The sequence below is a fragment of the Colletotrichum abscissum genome (assembly GCF_030869225.1).
Source record: "Colletotrichum abscissum strain IMI 504890 chromosome Unknown Scaffold_84.1, whole genome shotgun sequence".
NCBI lineage: Eukaryota > Fungi > Ascomycota > Sordariomycetes > Glomerellales > Glomerellaceae > Colletotrichum > Colletotrichum abscissum.
This window is the reverse complement of record NW_026850530.1, coordinates 34,512-50,365: the sequence shown is the minus strand read 5'-3', so window position 1 is coordinate 50,365 and position 15,854 is coordinate 34,512. Positions and strand designations below refer to the sequence as shown.

At 53.7% G+C, this 15,854-nt stretch overlaps 4 protein-coding genes across 4 annotated transcripts; 2 read left to right on the top strand and 2 right to left on the bottom strand.

Annotated features, from left to right (window-relative positions):
* Positions 1-1,101: 1,101 nt before the first annotated feature.
* On the top strand, positions 1,102-3,219 carry CABS01_16164 (uncharacterized protein; the record flags this gene model as incomplete). The annotated part of the gene is made up of 1 exon (XM_060549496.1): positions 1,102-3,219. The coding sequence occupies one exon, from the start codon at positions 1,102-1,104 to the stop codon at positions 3,217-3,219; it is 2,118 nt and encodes a 705-aa protein (XP_060390125.1).
* A 2,550-nt stretch (positions 3,220-5,769) lies between these two features.
* Positions 5,770-7,844, bottom strand: CABS01_16163 (pre-mRNA-splicing factor CLF1; the record flags this gene model as incomplete). The annotated part of the gene is made up of 2 exons (XM_060549495.1): positions 5,770-7,439; positions 7,496-7,844. 2 exons carry the CDS (start codon positions 7,842-7,844, stop codon positions 5,770-5,772), a joined length of 2,019 nt encoding a protein of 672 aa, XP_060390124.1.
* A 411-nt stretch (positions 7,845-8,255) lies between these two features.
* On the top strand, positions 8,256-10,181 carry CABS01_16162 (Prp31 C terminal domain-containing protein; the record flags this gene model as incomplete). The annotated part of the gene is made up of 1 exon (XM_060549494.1): positions 8,256-10,181. The coding sequence occupies one exon, from the start codon at positions 8,256-8,258 to the stop codon at positions 10,179-10,181; it is 1,926 nt and encodes a 641-aa protein (XP_060390123.1).
* A 1,968-nt stretch (positions 10,182-12,149) lies between these two features.
* On the bottom strand, positions 12,150-13,161 carry CABS01_16161 (uncharacterized protein; the record flags this gene model as incomplete). Its single annotated transcript, XM_060549493.1, has 3 exons — positions 12,150-12,283; positions 12,479-12,734; positions 13,099-13,161. The coding sequence occupies 3 exons, from the start codon at positions 13,159-13,161 to the stop codon at positions 12,150-12,152; spliced, it is 453 nt and encodes a 150-aa protein (XP_060390122.1).
* Between the last annotated feature and the right edge of the window lie 2,693 nt (positions 13,162-15,854).

Genomic DNA, 15,854 nt, shown 5'->3' with positions numbered 1-15,854 from the left:
GGAGCTGTTACATACTTGCAAGATTACCGGAGAGGACTCCCAAAGTCCCCCAAAGCCACCACCACCACCACCATACCTCCATCACTTGCCTTGGACTTTACACTAGTTTTTGGTGCGCAGCGGCCTCGGGTTTGTCGCAGGGAGCACCCGTCCTCTCATGCCACTTACGACAGCGCTAGCACAAGTCTCTAGGCGCACTAGACAGCCTGCCTGGCCACTCGTCTTACTTTTTCTCGGTGCCCAGCCAATGTGAGAATGAGCAACTGGAAAATTGGACGACCCAAAGAAGGGCACACTCTTTTCGGTCAGACGTTGAGAAGAGAGGGGGGCTTTACGGCATGTCCAAATGACTCTTTTGCCAGTACGGTAGCTTGTGTTGTGTAGATGGGCTACCTTTCGGATGAGAAAAAAGGGTCCCATTTTGTTCAAGAACAAGTTTCAAAAGTATTTGTTCACGGTACTTTTGCGGGCGAGGTACTTTCGCATGCCCGTATCGAACATGCCTTGCCTTAGCATTTCTTTCCCTGAGGTGGTTCCCGCACCCTCCGTTTCTGCTGCCGCTGCCGCTCCAAATGCTGCATCTTTGGGAGCAACGCTGAGTCGTCGACATGTCGCATCCATGTCTTCGGACAGCCCAACCCTGTTCTGCCCTGCCCACTCCAGGCCTAAGGTGGCTGTATCTGGCTGGCTTCTCTGCCTGAAGTGACCTCCCCGTCCCTGCCGTCTCTTTCCTTCCATGCCTGATTGCCTTTGCCCTCCCGTCTTGCTGGACCCTTGCCCATCCGCTTTCTTCTAGCTAGCCCTGGCGCCCCCCCCCCCCCCCTGTCTTCGCTCATCATCTCTTCCCCTCCTTCATTTCTTCCCGGGGCTTGTTGTCCTTCATCTTTCTAACTTTAACAACTCATAGACATTTCAGCGTCTTCATCGAAAGTTCTTCAACCATACTTCAGTCTCGCCAGTTGAACCATCATCTCTGGCGGCATACTCGAGCCAAACCCTATTACTGTGTCACTTCACTCATACGACTTACACCACCCCGCTTCAAATCGAAACCTACCCACCGAGCCTGCTTGGCTCTTACGCCCACTCTCGTCAGCCGACATGAGTTACTACGAAGAGCCTCAGCGCACTCGTCGCTACGTGCGCGAGGAGCGTCGTGAGGAGAGAATTGATCCCCGTTATGCCGACGAAGGCTATCTTAAAGTTCACCAAACCCGCGAGATCATTCCTCGTGCCCGAGAGAACAGCGAGCTCTCTATTGAAGAAGTCCGCCGAGACTTCCCCCCTCCCGGCTATAGAGATTCCCGGAGAACTCGGTCAGCAGAACCCGGCTACTACGACGACCCCCGCTATGACGACCGGGACCGATACTACGATCGCGAGTATGATCGTCGCAGCCGGAAAGCTGGCAGCCTCGTCTACGCCGAAGAGGAGAGGTCTCGTAAGCGCGTTATCAACCAACAAGAAAAGATTCTGGCTGCTGTTGCCGGTGCGGCCTTAGCCTTTGGCGGCAAGGAGCTTTACGATAGAAAGGAAGCCAAGGAACACCGCGGCGAAATCGAGAGAAACTACCTGACTTCGGCGGCATTGGGAGCAGCTGGGGCTCTTGCCGGCTACCAGGGCGCAGAGTACTACGGCAAGCGCAAGGAAAAGGAGGAGGACAAGTCCACCTATGTCATGCATCGCGGCCGTGACGGTCGAGTCACCGAATACTACTCCGACGAGGAGGGAGACAGGGAGAAAAAGGGTCACAAATCTTTCTTGGAGAACGCTCTCGCAGCCTCTGGTCTGGGAGTTGCTGTCAAAGCTCTCACAGGCGCCAGTGGTGGCGACGACCGGCGTAGCGACACTAGAAGCCGACGAGGCAGCCCTGACTCGAGATCTTCTCGGTCCAAGTCTCGAGGACCCGGAAATGAAGCCGCCAGCAAGATGCAGAAGGCTGCCATGGCTTCTCTCATTGCCGGAGCCACTGAGGCTTTCCGTGTTGCGAAGGAGCCCGGCGGCTGGAAGGGCGAGAAGACAAAGCGCATCATCACTGCTGCCGCTGGTGCGGCTACCATCGACGCTGCACAAGGCGGCGAGAAACAGAGCAAGTTGGGCCTGGCCGAATCCGTCATCGGTGGTCTGGTGGGTAACCGGGTCATCAACGGATCCAAGCGCAACATCGAGGAGGACCGCCGAACCGGACGAAGCCGATCGAGGTCGCGCGCTCGCTCTGACGGCGGAGGCGGCGGACCGGGCTTGGCTGCTCTGGCAACTGCCGGTCTAGGTGCCTTTGGCGCAAAGAAGGCTATCGAGAACGTGCGGTCCCGGAGCCGTGGCCGTAGCGCCGACTCTTATGACAGCCGTGCCTCTAGCCGCGATGGTCGCGACAAACCCCGCCAACGCAGCAGAAGCCGCAGTGTTGTCGACTCTGCACGGAAGCGACTCGCCAAGATTGGCATTGGCAGCAACCCGGAGGAAAAGGAGAGAGAGAAGTATGGCCGAGATGATTACTACGATGACGACCGTAGCTCTCGACGCGGCGGCATGACCCGGAGATACTCTGATGAATACGACGACTACGACAGGGGATCCGCACGTGGTGGACGCGACGCATACGACGATGACAGATCGTCATACACGAGCCGGCGCCGAGACCGATCTCGCCGCAGGGGAGGAAAGTCGGACACCAGTTCCGAATCGGATCTTGGAGACTCGGACGATGATGCGAAGCGCGCAAGGAAAATGAGAGGTAAGCAAGTCATTACAACCGGCCTAGCGGCCGTTGCCACCATTCACGCGGCACATGGGGTCTATCAAAGTATGGAGAAACGCAATTCAAGGCAGAAGGCTGTGAAGGAAGGGCGGCTCAGCCCAGAGGAGGCGAAAAAGCTCAAAACCAAGGCTCTCGTGCAAGACGCCGCCTCTGTTGGAATCGCTGCCCTCGGTATCAAGGGTGCCTGGTCTGAGCTTAAGGAAGCCAAAGAGATGACACACGAATGCAAGGAATTCCAACACGAGAAGGAAATCCGACACCAGAAACGACTTGAGCGGCAGAAGAGGCTCACCGACGGCCATGGTGGTCGACGGAGTAGGGCTGACGACTGGTCTCATGCTGGTTCTCCACGAGGAGAGCGGTATGACTATGGTTCAACTTACTACGACGATAACCCGTACTCTTCCGGGCACCTGCCTGCACCTCCTGTTGGTTATGACGACAGGAGATACAGAGACTGAGAAGTCCGGGAGAGGGCACTTCAGTCCTGAACGGTGGGGTGTTTCGTCCTTGTTGGTACTCTTCGGATTCCTCAAGGCAACGTCCTCGCCCGCACGGGCTGTTAGTCTCACTCTGCCCTCAACCCCTCGGTTCCTTTTACGACCTATAATGCCTGTACAAGACACTACGACGCTACGACATTTTTCTACAAGTCAACTTCCAGCCACATTTATATCTGTTTTCAAACAAAACTGGGAAAGATTTTTTGGAAGACTAAGGGGATGTGGGAGTGGCGCTTCACACGTTTCACAACGGCCCTCGACGGGCGCCACCTTGCGTTGCGTTTACTCAGATAGATGGATTCCCTTTTCCCCTTTTGTTGCCAATCTACACGCAATCTTCTCTTGTACATGAACCATAACTGATTCTAATTGGATTGTGACAGACCGGGACCAACGCCGCCGTTACTAATCGGCCTGCACCGCCATCAAGAAGAACCAGATGCATCGTCACTGGTTGAGCTGTTGTCTTCGGCCCCTGCGGATGACAGTAGTACCAAATGGAGGGCATCGCAGCCTGCAGCTCAGACAAAATGGGCAAACGATGGAGCCGAGATCGAGGCTGATCGGCAGGGTCTGATTGGAACCAAATGTTCTTGTTCGAGTTAAGCAATGAAGGGGGAGAGACAGAGAGAGGTCTGGCCACCACATGGCCCCGGGCTCGTAGTGGTTGAAGCAGCCAAGCGGAACCCGATGAGAAGGGACCCCTGTTCCTGAGACAGACCGGACATTTTTCGCTAGCGCGGGAACGGACAAGCGGCGGTGAGAGAAGGCGGCTACCAGTTGGAAAGATTGGGGAATAGACGGGAAGGGAGGGGTGGCATATGCGGGATGATGATATGCGGCGGAAAAGACGGCTACGTGGGTTTTAGTACTCGGGCCAGAGCACAAGATCATCATCGTCGAGTTACCGCGATGCACTCGCTGCCCCTCCCTATCCCCCAACAACCACTCATCACACGATATTTTCTGGTCTCTTGGCTTCACAGTTTCCTACTTAGATAGGAGGATGGGCATTTTGTTTTCATGATACTTGGCTGGATTTGTAGTTCCCGATATTATGAGTATGAGATATGATAACCGTTGCGACCTGACCTCTTCTCCCGATTCCCTTCTCTTGGCTATGGCTAGGTACCCTTTAGTGACTGAGAACTGACGCTTTGTGTGACTATGCGATACGCAACAGAAGACCCCCCGGCAAAAGCGGTCGGGTCCGAAACAGCCCATACCTCTCCCCTCCTTACCATGTCGACGGCAGTGCCCAGAGCCAAGAGCTGCAGCCACCCCGCGAGTAATCGACTCAGTGAGTACATATTTTGGGCTGCTTCCTCTTCGGTTTCCTCTACCATACCTCTATACCTGCCTATCGGAACAGCGAGGCAGATCTTCATGAAGATGTTCTAGACTGTTCCTCCGACGCTCCCCCCACTCTCTCAACCCATCATTATCAAGTCTGCTGATTTTCTGACAACAGTTCTGCCAACTTTTTTTAATTGCTCTATTGGGCCGTTCTGATCTGCCATTTCTGCCTCGGTCTCGGTCAAGCTGGCACGTTGGAAACAATGCATCATGCGGACAAGAGATGGGGTGTGGGGGGGACACATGGGCAGACGTCGGCACCGTCCGTCGGCTGATGTCCTGGCTGTTCTGTCGTTCAGCCTGTTCTAACTTCTTGGAATGGGGGGAAAGAAAGGCAATGATGATGGGAAATTCGATCCGATCCAGGCAGTGTGCCATGGTTAGCTTTCCTGCCCAGTCAATCAATGTCAGACTGCCGTGGGCGATAAAAAGTGACTCGTGCTCTACACTACCTTACCCTACACTCCCATTAGTACGGATAGCGTGCGTTGGTTGCTTGACGGCATCGAAAGATGTCGTGTGGTGTCGTGGGAAAAAATGGTGGCGGGGTGATAGGCGGCTGAGCAATCAATAGAAAAATGACATCATTGTACATCCGCCGCATTTTTTTTCTTGGATTCCCCTCCCCTCCCTCGCGCCTGCAGTCGCCATTGGTGAAGACATCGTCAGTCAGATGACTGGTCTGACATGTTCTATCCGCCCGCCATCTCGATGATGGGTAAGCCCCAAAGTCCAGTACCGTAGTCTGCTGAATTGCACCAACTGCTAGATCATCTGTGTTTATTGGTCACGAGCTCGTTGGGTTGCGTGCGAAACTTGTAAGTTATGTGTCTGGGGCAAGGAGTAGACCTGAAGTCTGAAGAAGCAGAACAGAGAACGAAATTCTTGACTCTCGCATGGAATAAGGTTCGCCGGCTCACCCATCCGGCGGGAGCTTCAGATGACTGGTTTACCGGGGATGTCCATGGCGAGACAATAGTAATCTGGATAAGATGAGACACGGATGATTTGGTCCGAACTCTCTTTTTTGATGCTGGGTAGGGCATCTCAGAATTTGATGGAAGCTTTTGTTTTTGGGTACAATGGGCGTTGCTAAAGAGCATAGAATTATAAAAATAACAAAACATCGTCTTCTCTTCCGACGGATGATTTTTATGCCGCAGCATCTCCTCCCTGCTGCTTCCAGGCCTGCGCCATGGCCAACAGATTCGATAGGTTCTGCGTCTGCTTGTCGTCGGCGGGGAAGACGTAGTCGATGTACTCCTCGAAGCTGTCGTCCTCCAAGCGCCTTCTGCGCTTCGTCTTGCGCGGCATCAGCTTCTGCACATTCTCAATCTCGTCGTCCCCGCCGTGTATCCTCTCAAATGACAGCCACGCGTTGAGCAGCGTGACCGCCTCCTCCTTGAGCTCCTTGTCGCGCATGCTCTTGTGCGCGCGCTCAAAGACCTTGCGTGCCCTCGTCTTGGCTTCCTTGCTGATCGGTGCCTCCTCTTCTGCCTCTTCCTCGTCCTCGGGTATGTTGAGCTCAAAGTGGGCGTAGCTGATCCATACCTTGACGTGATCCGTCTTCTCAAGGAGGCGCTCGTAAAGTTCTCTCGTGCGCTCGTACTCTTCCTCCTCTTCCTCGAAATCGATGTAGGCCTTCCATAGCAACTCGGGCATATCGAGAACCGGTTGGCTCACGGCCAGCTCGAAGATGGCCCGGGTCCGCTCCAAGTCGTCAAGGCCGCGCTCGAGCTCGGCGAACTTGATCCAAGTCTGGCAGTTGGAGGCGTTCCACTCAATGTGCTTCTCGTAGAGCGTCCGGCATCGCAAAAACTCAAAGAGCTTCAGTTCCAGCTCAATGTAACCCCTGAACAGCTTGTCCTTCGGGCACATGCCAATAGCCTGGCCCAGGGTCTTGCGAGCCGCCGTCAGCTCACCCTGCCGAATCTCGAATTGTGCCTTTAGCAGCCAGACCTTGGCAAAGGTGAATTTCTTGTGGGGTATCAGTTCCAGGCAAACCTTGTAGATTTGCCTTGCACGCTCCATGTCTTTTGCCTGCAACTCCTCAAAGATGGCGTAGTTGATCCAGAGGTAGATGTACCGTCTCCAGAATCTCTTCTCTTGCGCTGGTGGTACTTGTGATACTGCCCTCTCGTAGATGTCGCGGACTCTGTCGAGATCGCCAGCGGTTTCCTCTAGACGTGTGTAGTCGAACCATGTATCGTAGTTCTTCGGGTTCTCTTTGACTTGTGCTTCGTAGTAAACACGGCGCTTTGAAAGTACGACATCCTCGACGCCATCCTTGTCTCCGAACTGCTTCTCAAAGGTCGTATAAGCCTTGTGAAGTATCATTGATTTAGAGCGAGGAAGGCGATCCAGTGCGTACTTGAAGATCGCCCTGGCTCTTTCGTACTCCTTCAACTTCGCCTCGTATCGCGCATAGGCAATAAAGAGCTTCTCGTCCACAAATTCGTCGCCCAGCTCTTCGATCGCAGTACCAAATACGTCGCGTACCATGTCACTCGTGCCAAATTCCTCCTCGAATTTCGCCCACTTGATCCAGTTTCGAGGTTCCGGGTGGACGAGTGTGAATGCTCTGAAGATATCTCTGGCTCGGTCGAACTCATTGTATCTCTTTTCCAGCTTGATGTATGCGCTCCACGCAGCTTCATCGGGTTGCCATTGCATCCAACGATCAAAGACTTGGCGGGTTCCTGGAACGTTGCCCAGCATCTCCTCCATGTACACATATTTGTACCAAAGTTTATCGACACGAGGTAATCGTGTGACGGCCCTGTCGAGAAGATTACGCGCATGGTTGATGTTTCGGCATTTCACTGGGAGAAAGTCAGCTGTTTGTCTTGTCACAGAGGGTTGGGGTTGGATTCCATACTTTCCGACTCGATGTACCTGATCCACAACTTGATCTCGTTGGGGTGCACATCGAGCGCGCGCTCGAAGATTGATCTTGCGCGCGCAAATTCCTTTTGCTCCAACTCCCAGTCCGCATATCGCATCCAGTTATTGAGGTTGACTCTATTGCGTCGAACATAGTCTTCGAACTCTCGTCGTTTCCGGCCCTGGAATTCGTGAAGTTCCTCTAGATCGGCGAACCGCTGAGTAGGTGCCTGTAGAGCGACCTCTTGTCGGTCAACAGCCTCTCGTAGAAGTTGCTCTGCAGAGATCTGAACAGGCGCAGCGGCCTTGTTCTTGACCTTCGGGGGTCCTCGTGATGCCTCCATGGTGTCGAGCCAAGTCGAAATCGATTGAACTCGGGGAAACGCGTGAAGTCGCGTGTAGTTGAGGTCGCTAAATGTGACGGTACAAAACTTCGGCTTTGTATGGGTACCGGCAAGTTGAATCGCGTCACCTTATTGCCCAATTGATGATATTCTGCATCAGTCGCAAACACCAACGATGCTCAGGCGACAGGCCCAAGGCTGAAGCGTTGGAAAAACGCAGCTCTTATCGGCACCAGCCACTCCGATAACGAGCTTCTGTGGCTTAGACCCACCCGTCGCGCCAAAACTTCCGTAGCCTCGCGAGGCTTCCGTAACTTTATATCCTCCCAATCTCACAACTTCGCCACGCCGTACCTCCTTCCTAGGCGACTTTAACATCGAACAGCCACTTCGGTAGCTGCGACTGGCAACATGGCGACTCTAGCAGATGAGCTGCTGAACGATTTCGAGGACTCTGGCTCGGAAGCAGAGGAGACTCAGCAAGACAATGATCCCCTAGGACTTGATCATGCGCCCGAGGCGAGCGGTCGCAAAGCATCGGGCAGCATGGATCTGGACGATGACCAGAGCGAACCTGAGGATCAAGATGAAGAAATGGGTGGGACACCCAAGGGTGCTGTTGATCCTGTCGAAGATGCAGAGGATACAAAGGCAAAGGTCGAGAAGATGCAGCTGGGTGGCGTCAACGATGTTCGCAGTGTCGCCAGTCTCATGTCAAGTTTGGAGCCAGTACTAGAGGTAAGTGACGCACCCGAAAGCACCACTAGCTTGATGGAAGCTGTGTTTACATCGTCTCTTGGGAGAACTAGCCCTAACATCGTCACTCGAACGCTACAGAAAATCGCACACTACCAGTCGCAACCGACCCCCACAGAACTGCTAGGCAACATCGAAGACCATCCCGAATACCACCTCCTGACACAATCGAACAGTCTGTCGACTCTCATAGACAGCGAGATCGTCTTGGTACACAAGTATATCAGGGACCACTACTCAATACGATTCCCAGAACTGGAGACGCTCATCACCAACCCACTGGAGTATGCGAAGGTCGTCGCGATCTTGGGCAATGGACCGCTTGATTCGGAGAATATCAAGAAGCTTCAGCACTCAACGGAAAATGTCCTTCAAGCTTCCCTGAAGTCCGTTCTCGACGGCCCATCCCTCATGATCGTAACAGTGGAGGCTACGACAACGAAGGGCAGAGACATGTCGCAAGAAGAACTGGAACGCGTATACAGAGCCTGTGAAATGGTCATTTCCCTCGACAAGGCGAAGAAGACCCTAACGGGCTATGTCCAGTCGCGCATGAATCTGTTCGCGCCGAATTTGACTGCTATGATCGGTTCTCTGACGGCTGCTCAACTGTTGAACGCCGCTGGTGGACTTACTGGTCTGTCGAAGACGCCCGCGTGCAACATTGCAGCGTGGGGTTCAAAGAAAGGTGCTGGTGCCGCGGGCTTGGCTACGAATATTGGCGTCAGACAGCAGGGTTTCCTCTACCATTCACCCATCATTCAAGGCATTCCCAACGATCTCAAGAGGCAGGCCATGCGCATCGTATCAGCGAAGCTGCTACTCGCTGCCCGCGTCGACAGAATTCACTCCAGCGCCGATGGCTCGACGGGCGAGGATCTGAAAGAGCAGTGCCTCACAAGACTCGAGAAGCTCACGGAACCGCCTCCAAACAAGGGCCCCAGAGCTTTGCCGGTACCAGATGACAAGCCTTCCCGCAAGCGTGGTGGTAGAAGGGCAAGGAAGGCTAAGGAGGCTACGGCCATGACGGAATTGCGCAAAGCCCAGAATAGAATGGCCTTTGGCAAGGAGGAGCGTGAAGTCGGCTACGGCACAGGGGAGACCACGGTCGGCATGGGTATGATCGGTCAGGGTAACGACGGCAGAATTCGCAACCTCCAAGTCGATCAACGCACGAGGGCCAAGCTCGGCCAGAAGAACAAGGGCTGGGGCGGCGCAACGCCCATGGGAGGAGCGGCATCCTCGCTCAGGGGTTTTGGACAATCAGCAAACTCCAACATTGACCTACGCGGCAAGGGCCTGAGGACGTCAGGTGTTGGCACATCGCTGGGCGCGGGAGCGGGCACGGCATCCTCGCTGGCCTTCACGCCTGTACAGGGTCTGGAGCTCGTCGACCCCAAGGTCCAGGCTGAACTCAGTCGCAAGCGAAAGGCGGAGGAGGACCGGTGGTTCAAGGGTGGCACTTTCACCCAGGTTGCGGGCTCGTCCAATGATGGCTTCAAAAAGCCAGACTTGCCTCCCAGTAAGAGGGTTGATACCGGCGCCGGCAAGATGGGACCTCCACCTCCGAGGAGCGGCTGAGTGAGCCCGCCTCATCTAGCCGATGTGATTGTGGCAAGAGAGGAGGATGTTAATGGACTAAGCAAGGATTCAAGAGTTTGGGAGAAGAAAGTCTACAAAGCATATCTCTTACCCGAAAAGCTAGCCCCGGCAGACGAAAGGGAAAATGAGGGGGGAGGGTGGGTTGTTTCCAGGTTGTCAAACGGGTTCCGCGGCTGAGCAAAGACGAATCGAGTGATCACTCGGCCGGCGGGAAACGGCGTGCGGCGTTTTGGGGATGGTTTTCCATTATTCGAGTCATCGAATCAGTATCAGTATCAGTAGCAGCATACCATTTAGGCATTCTAGGGCGGGAAATGGAAATCAGACGAATTTCTTTTTTTCCCCATTGCTCAACTCTGGGATCCCGTTCTTCTGTCCATGTCCGAGGGGGAAAAGGAGGGGCCAAAGACGTACCAGGTGTATGTTTGTCCGTTTCCTCACTACAAAGCAAAGCCCACGATTGCCGGCGCATTGCCGTTTCTACGTCTTGTCGGCAGTTCTTCATCTCGGCTCCTCCATGTGTGCTTGTGCGCTCGCGTGTGTTGTGTGAAGAAGAAAACTTTGAGACGATTGGAACAAGACGTAGATTGGAAATCGCATGTCATGTGTGTAATAGCCCAACGGCCATGTCGATCAAACGTCTTTTTTTGGTCCCAATTCTTCTCTCTCTCTCTCCAGAAGGTGTTCGTAAACTTCCCGTCGTCTCCCCGTGTGCTATATCCCCTTTACCAAAACGCCAACGTTTTGTTCCTTTTTTCGTGGTAGTAGCTCTTCTCCATCTTTACCTTCCCGTCGCAAAAAAAAGCATGGTTTCGTAGAAACGTCTTTGCGGTTCATGCCAAAAGAAATCTGAAAAATTCTGTTTCTTGGCTCCTTTGAAACAACGTTTGCTTTGGGGGCCTCACCATCCGCCCAATCTTCACGATCCTTTGGTTCGAGGGTGAACGAACCGTCGATCGTCATCCGTGCCTTGAAAAGTTGAAAGGTAACAAACGTGCTTGGGCAGCGTGGCAGCGTTTGTTGGGCGAGCAACGCATCGCAACGCAAAGACTTTGGGTACTTAAAAAAAATAAAACGCTCGTCCCTTTCTTCGAGAACCACGCAGAAGTACAGATATTGGAGCGGATGGAAACAGTTAGGTACGAAAAATGGAGAAATAATGAGAAAAAGAACACGAGGGGGAAAACCGTCGGCAGGTCGAGAGTCTAATTAGACAAGAGGAGGGCCGTGATGGCCTTCTTTTGCCCTTTTGGCCATGCCTGATGGGGTCTGGGCTCACCCAAGGGAAGAACGTTTCCTCTGTGCACACACACATTGTCGTCTTTCCACACGTCTTGATGTTGGGCTCATCCTCGTCGCCCACCTATCAAGAACACGCCGCCTTCTGCCGCGCGAGATCTCTGAGAAACTAGACTTTTCTCCCAAGGTTCAGCCATTGTTCGGCAGGTTCTGCATTGAAGAGCTCGCTTACCCTCTTTCTTTATCTCGAAGCTCCCCGACTGTATCCGTACCCCCCCACCGTTTTGCGCGAAAGCTCTAATTTGGAGTAGGGCCGCGACAGGCTCGACCGGGGCCACGAGGCGACGATGCCCATAAGATTGAGAACAGACGGGATGCATCCTTAAGGGAACAAGGAAAGTTCTTTAGGGACTATCATACACAGGATGAAGCCCGCCCAGCATCTGTGCCCATACCTACCTACACTGTCGAGAGGTAGGGCCACCAGCTCACGCGACCACGCCGCGCAAATATTGAACGCCCGAACCTGTCGCCGTTGCGAGGCTTTCCAGACTTCGACTGGACCAGGATTTTCCGGGGTATCCCGCTATGAAACGCCGGGGATGGAACCTCGAGCCTATGCTTTTCTCTGCCCTCACGTCCCCCAACTATGGCGTGAGTTTGTTGTATGTGTATAATTTTTTCTGTGTCTCTTTGGCTTTCTCTTGTTCAAGGTTCTATACTGGACCCCGAGGATCTCGGAGTCGATTCCGACGGGCGAACAGTGATCACGCCAGGCACAGATCGACAGTTGACGATAGAGTTCGAAGCAACGTTGACACGAGCATTGCTTGACAAAAGCTCTGTGGGTTTGTACTCGTACGTTCCCGAAAATTACGCATTCTTTCGGCATGCCAATTATTGTCCTCTTCTCGGGAAGTCGACCATATTCTTCTACCAAGCCCGTAGGTAGTTGTCATTGTTCTGAGCTCATTGGCGCAATGGGTGCAGATCTCAATTGGGGGGGGGGGGGGGTTGCAAACTTGCGCTGGGCTTACCTAGCAATGCGCCATTCGTGCCTGGAATAATGGGCACATGTTTCGGTTCGCAGTGGCCCCCGTTGGCCCAGCAAAAGTAACAAAAGTACGGAAAGCACCTTACTGTATCCGTACGGAGTACACCATAGGGCCCGTCGGGAATATCGTCCGCGGCCGAAAGACAAGCGGGGCCGGTAACGCATGCCCTCGGCCACAATGACGTACCGCTTACCATGACACGAGGGTTGCCAAAGCCGGAGTTAGGTCCCTTGAAAATCTATAGGTTATTACCCTTAGTATGAGTGGGGAGTCAGAATGCAAGCTGCAGCCTGCACTCCGTAGTCCGCACCGTAAACCATGATCGATAGAGGTCCAGAGGGAGGGGGCGCTGCCTCACATGGACAGAGTCCCCGCCCCGGTGAGCTTTGCGAGGTCCCTGGAGTTTTTCTGTATCTGTCTCCGTACCCGCATCGTTCGCAAGGGTCTGAGGGAAGGGGAGGGGTTAGAGCGGACAAGAGAGCAGAAGAGGGGGAAAAGGGACCAAAGCCCTTCACCCTCGTATGTTTGGAAGCACCCATCAGAAAAAAAGTAGACAGGCATCCTGTTGGTAATCTCTTGCCGACTGTGGCTTGTCTCATCACCTTCTCTGGCAACATGGACGTCTTCTCTTGCATCAACACATCAGCATGGACCCGAAATCCCATGGTCTGGCAGTTCGCTTTGATGGCACCTCCGAAATTTGACTTTGTGGCTGCAGCTGGACCCCATGTTAAGAGGACGGTCCAGAACTTCAGGGACCAGAGGATCGTCTTGATAAACGCAGGGAAACCCCCAGTAGCAGACGACTTGTTCCCCAGAAGACCTCAGGCAACAAGGGACTAAGTGCACGAAGAAACAGGCCTGGCAGTACGTACCGAAGATACATGACCTTACGCGGTACGGATAAGTACCTACCTTAGGTCGTGACCTATCAGGGTTAGCAATTTCATTCCCCCGATAAAAGAAAGGAAAAATTGCCAGACAGCATTCCGTTGGTTGACAGTCCGAGGGTCCCTTATCGTTGATCTCGTGTCTTTCCAACCGCTCGGAGGCTTCTCTGTGTGAAACCAGGACCCAGGAGCACTCCGTCTTTGCTTGACAGCTTGGCGGGCCAATATTCCGAGTTCAGAAAATTTGTCGTTCAAGCTGACGCCAATTGAATTCGAATTGAGCCTCGAGGGGAAAAGGACGATTAAAGAAAGAAACCGAAAGACAGGCCACTCGCAAGGGCCCACCTGCCAATGCCCCGTCTTCGGGGAAGACGTAGGGATGAAAACCCAATGACGTGAGGGTGATGTTGGATAATATTGGTCCCCAGCCGGACTGCGGGGAGGCACCCTTCTTCCCCGACCAACTGGACCCGGCTGCAGCGTTCAAGGACGGCGCTACAACGCCAGCTGGTTGGATGGGTGCAAGACAAGGTGGAGAAACAAGTACACTCGAAACGCAGGCAGAAAACGGAGAGATACGTGCATTTACTGAATTGACGCCGGCCCGGAGACTGAGAGCACGCTTTGTTGGAGGTCCCTAAAAAGAACAGCGTTTTCAGGATAAGTCGAAACAGGACGCTGAATCGTGGACCGCGATCTTGTTGGAGGAAGAGAAGGATGAGGCATACTCGACCACTGAAGCGGCAGCGAAGGCGAAGAGACGAGCAGACAATCATTGTGTACAACGTGTCAGCCAGCACCTGCATTCAGTCAATACTCAATGCGAGTTACACCGGGACACCGCGCACCCGTGATCGTAGGGGTTGCGCGTAAGGAGGCAAAGAACCTGTTTCTTTCTGCGCCCATGCTATGAGTTGGAATTCGGACATCTGTCTGTATATGCTTAACCCAAATGAAAGTTAACTGTCAGGGTGCAGGCATAAGCGCGCAGGGCAAGCCTGATACGGTTCTTCTGTCACTCTCTGTCAGTCTGCTTGGTCTGTCAGCAAGGCACACAGCAAGGGTCCGGATAGCTGTCTAGATGCATAAAATACATGGAGCTACTTTACCTTAGGTAATGAAGCTCCATCCCGCGGTGGGGAGAGGTGTCTCTTTCACAGTTTGCCGGTGGAGTGGAATAGGATTGTGGACTCGTCTAGGCCTTGCCAAGGGGCACCCGATGTATCCGCCCGGCACCACGGCGTGGTTGAAACCAGGATAGGGTAGCTGCGCCAGGTGCGTTGGAAGGCTACAATCTGCCATGTCCCTGTGGTATTTCTGGCACGAGTGGAGCTGTCGCGACTGCGCGAAAGAGAGATGGCGAGGGGCGGCAAGAGAGTTTTCGTCTTCGGGGATCAGATGTCTTGCGAGAGACCTGTGTATCCGTACCTACGTCACTCTGGCGGTTGAAGGACGACAAAAGACCCGCCGCGAGTGATGGGTATGGAGTAGGTATGGAGCACGGAGTCGTGGGAGTATGGACCTGAGAGCTGCTCAGTAACCATATTTTGATCTTCAGCAATGGGCGTTGATGTCGGCGACCGTGCTGGGTCGAGAAATGAATGAACCAATACAGCGAGGTAAAACATATCAGCCGTCGTTTCTTCGCGCCTCATATTCAATTGGTGCCGAAGGAAGCGTTGCCCTGTGTACGCCTCAATACTCCAGCTCTCGAGATGATTGTCTGCAGCAAATATGCGCATATTCATGTCTTGTCGTCGCAGAGTGACCGGCCTGAGAGTGCGTGCTGTGTATTGTATTTGCATGCATTAAATGGTGCAAAAGCAGAGGCACACCGTACCGGAGCAGGCACTCCGGAACGTGTGTGCCTGTCAATCGGGATCGGTGATCGGTGATCAGTTGTGATCAGGCGGAATATTCTGCGGCTGGTGCGACGTTATCTTCAGGGTCTGAATGGTGCATTAGTTGGGTTGGGCTCCGTCAAGAGTAAGACTACTCGGTAACAGCGAGGGACCTTGGTTCGGTACCCTAGGGGTCGTGATCGTCGATCTAGTGTGTATACATTGAGCTGAGGATGGAGGTGGGGATAAGAGGGGAGACTCGAGAGTCAAGAGTGCGCGCGCGCGCACACCGCACACCGCACGTCGCACGCCTAGCGTCCTCAGACGTTCTCCAAGGAATTGGACGGGAAAGTAAAACGGGGCGCAGGTTTGCGGGGCTGTCGGGTTGGACTTGCACCCTTAAAAATGCAATGTGCGAACTGCGCGAAGTAACCGTTCACGTAGAAATAGTCGCAGTCTCCGTATCCGTACTGGCCAAGGAGGTACCTCATGATTTTACTTACATGACATACCAAAGGTACCTGATGGGCTTATCTGGGTGCGCAGTACCTTAGGAACGCCCTCGAAGGACGCGACGGAATCCAGTCCGAACGGTATCTTGTTTGGATCACCGTCGGATTTCATCCG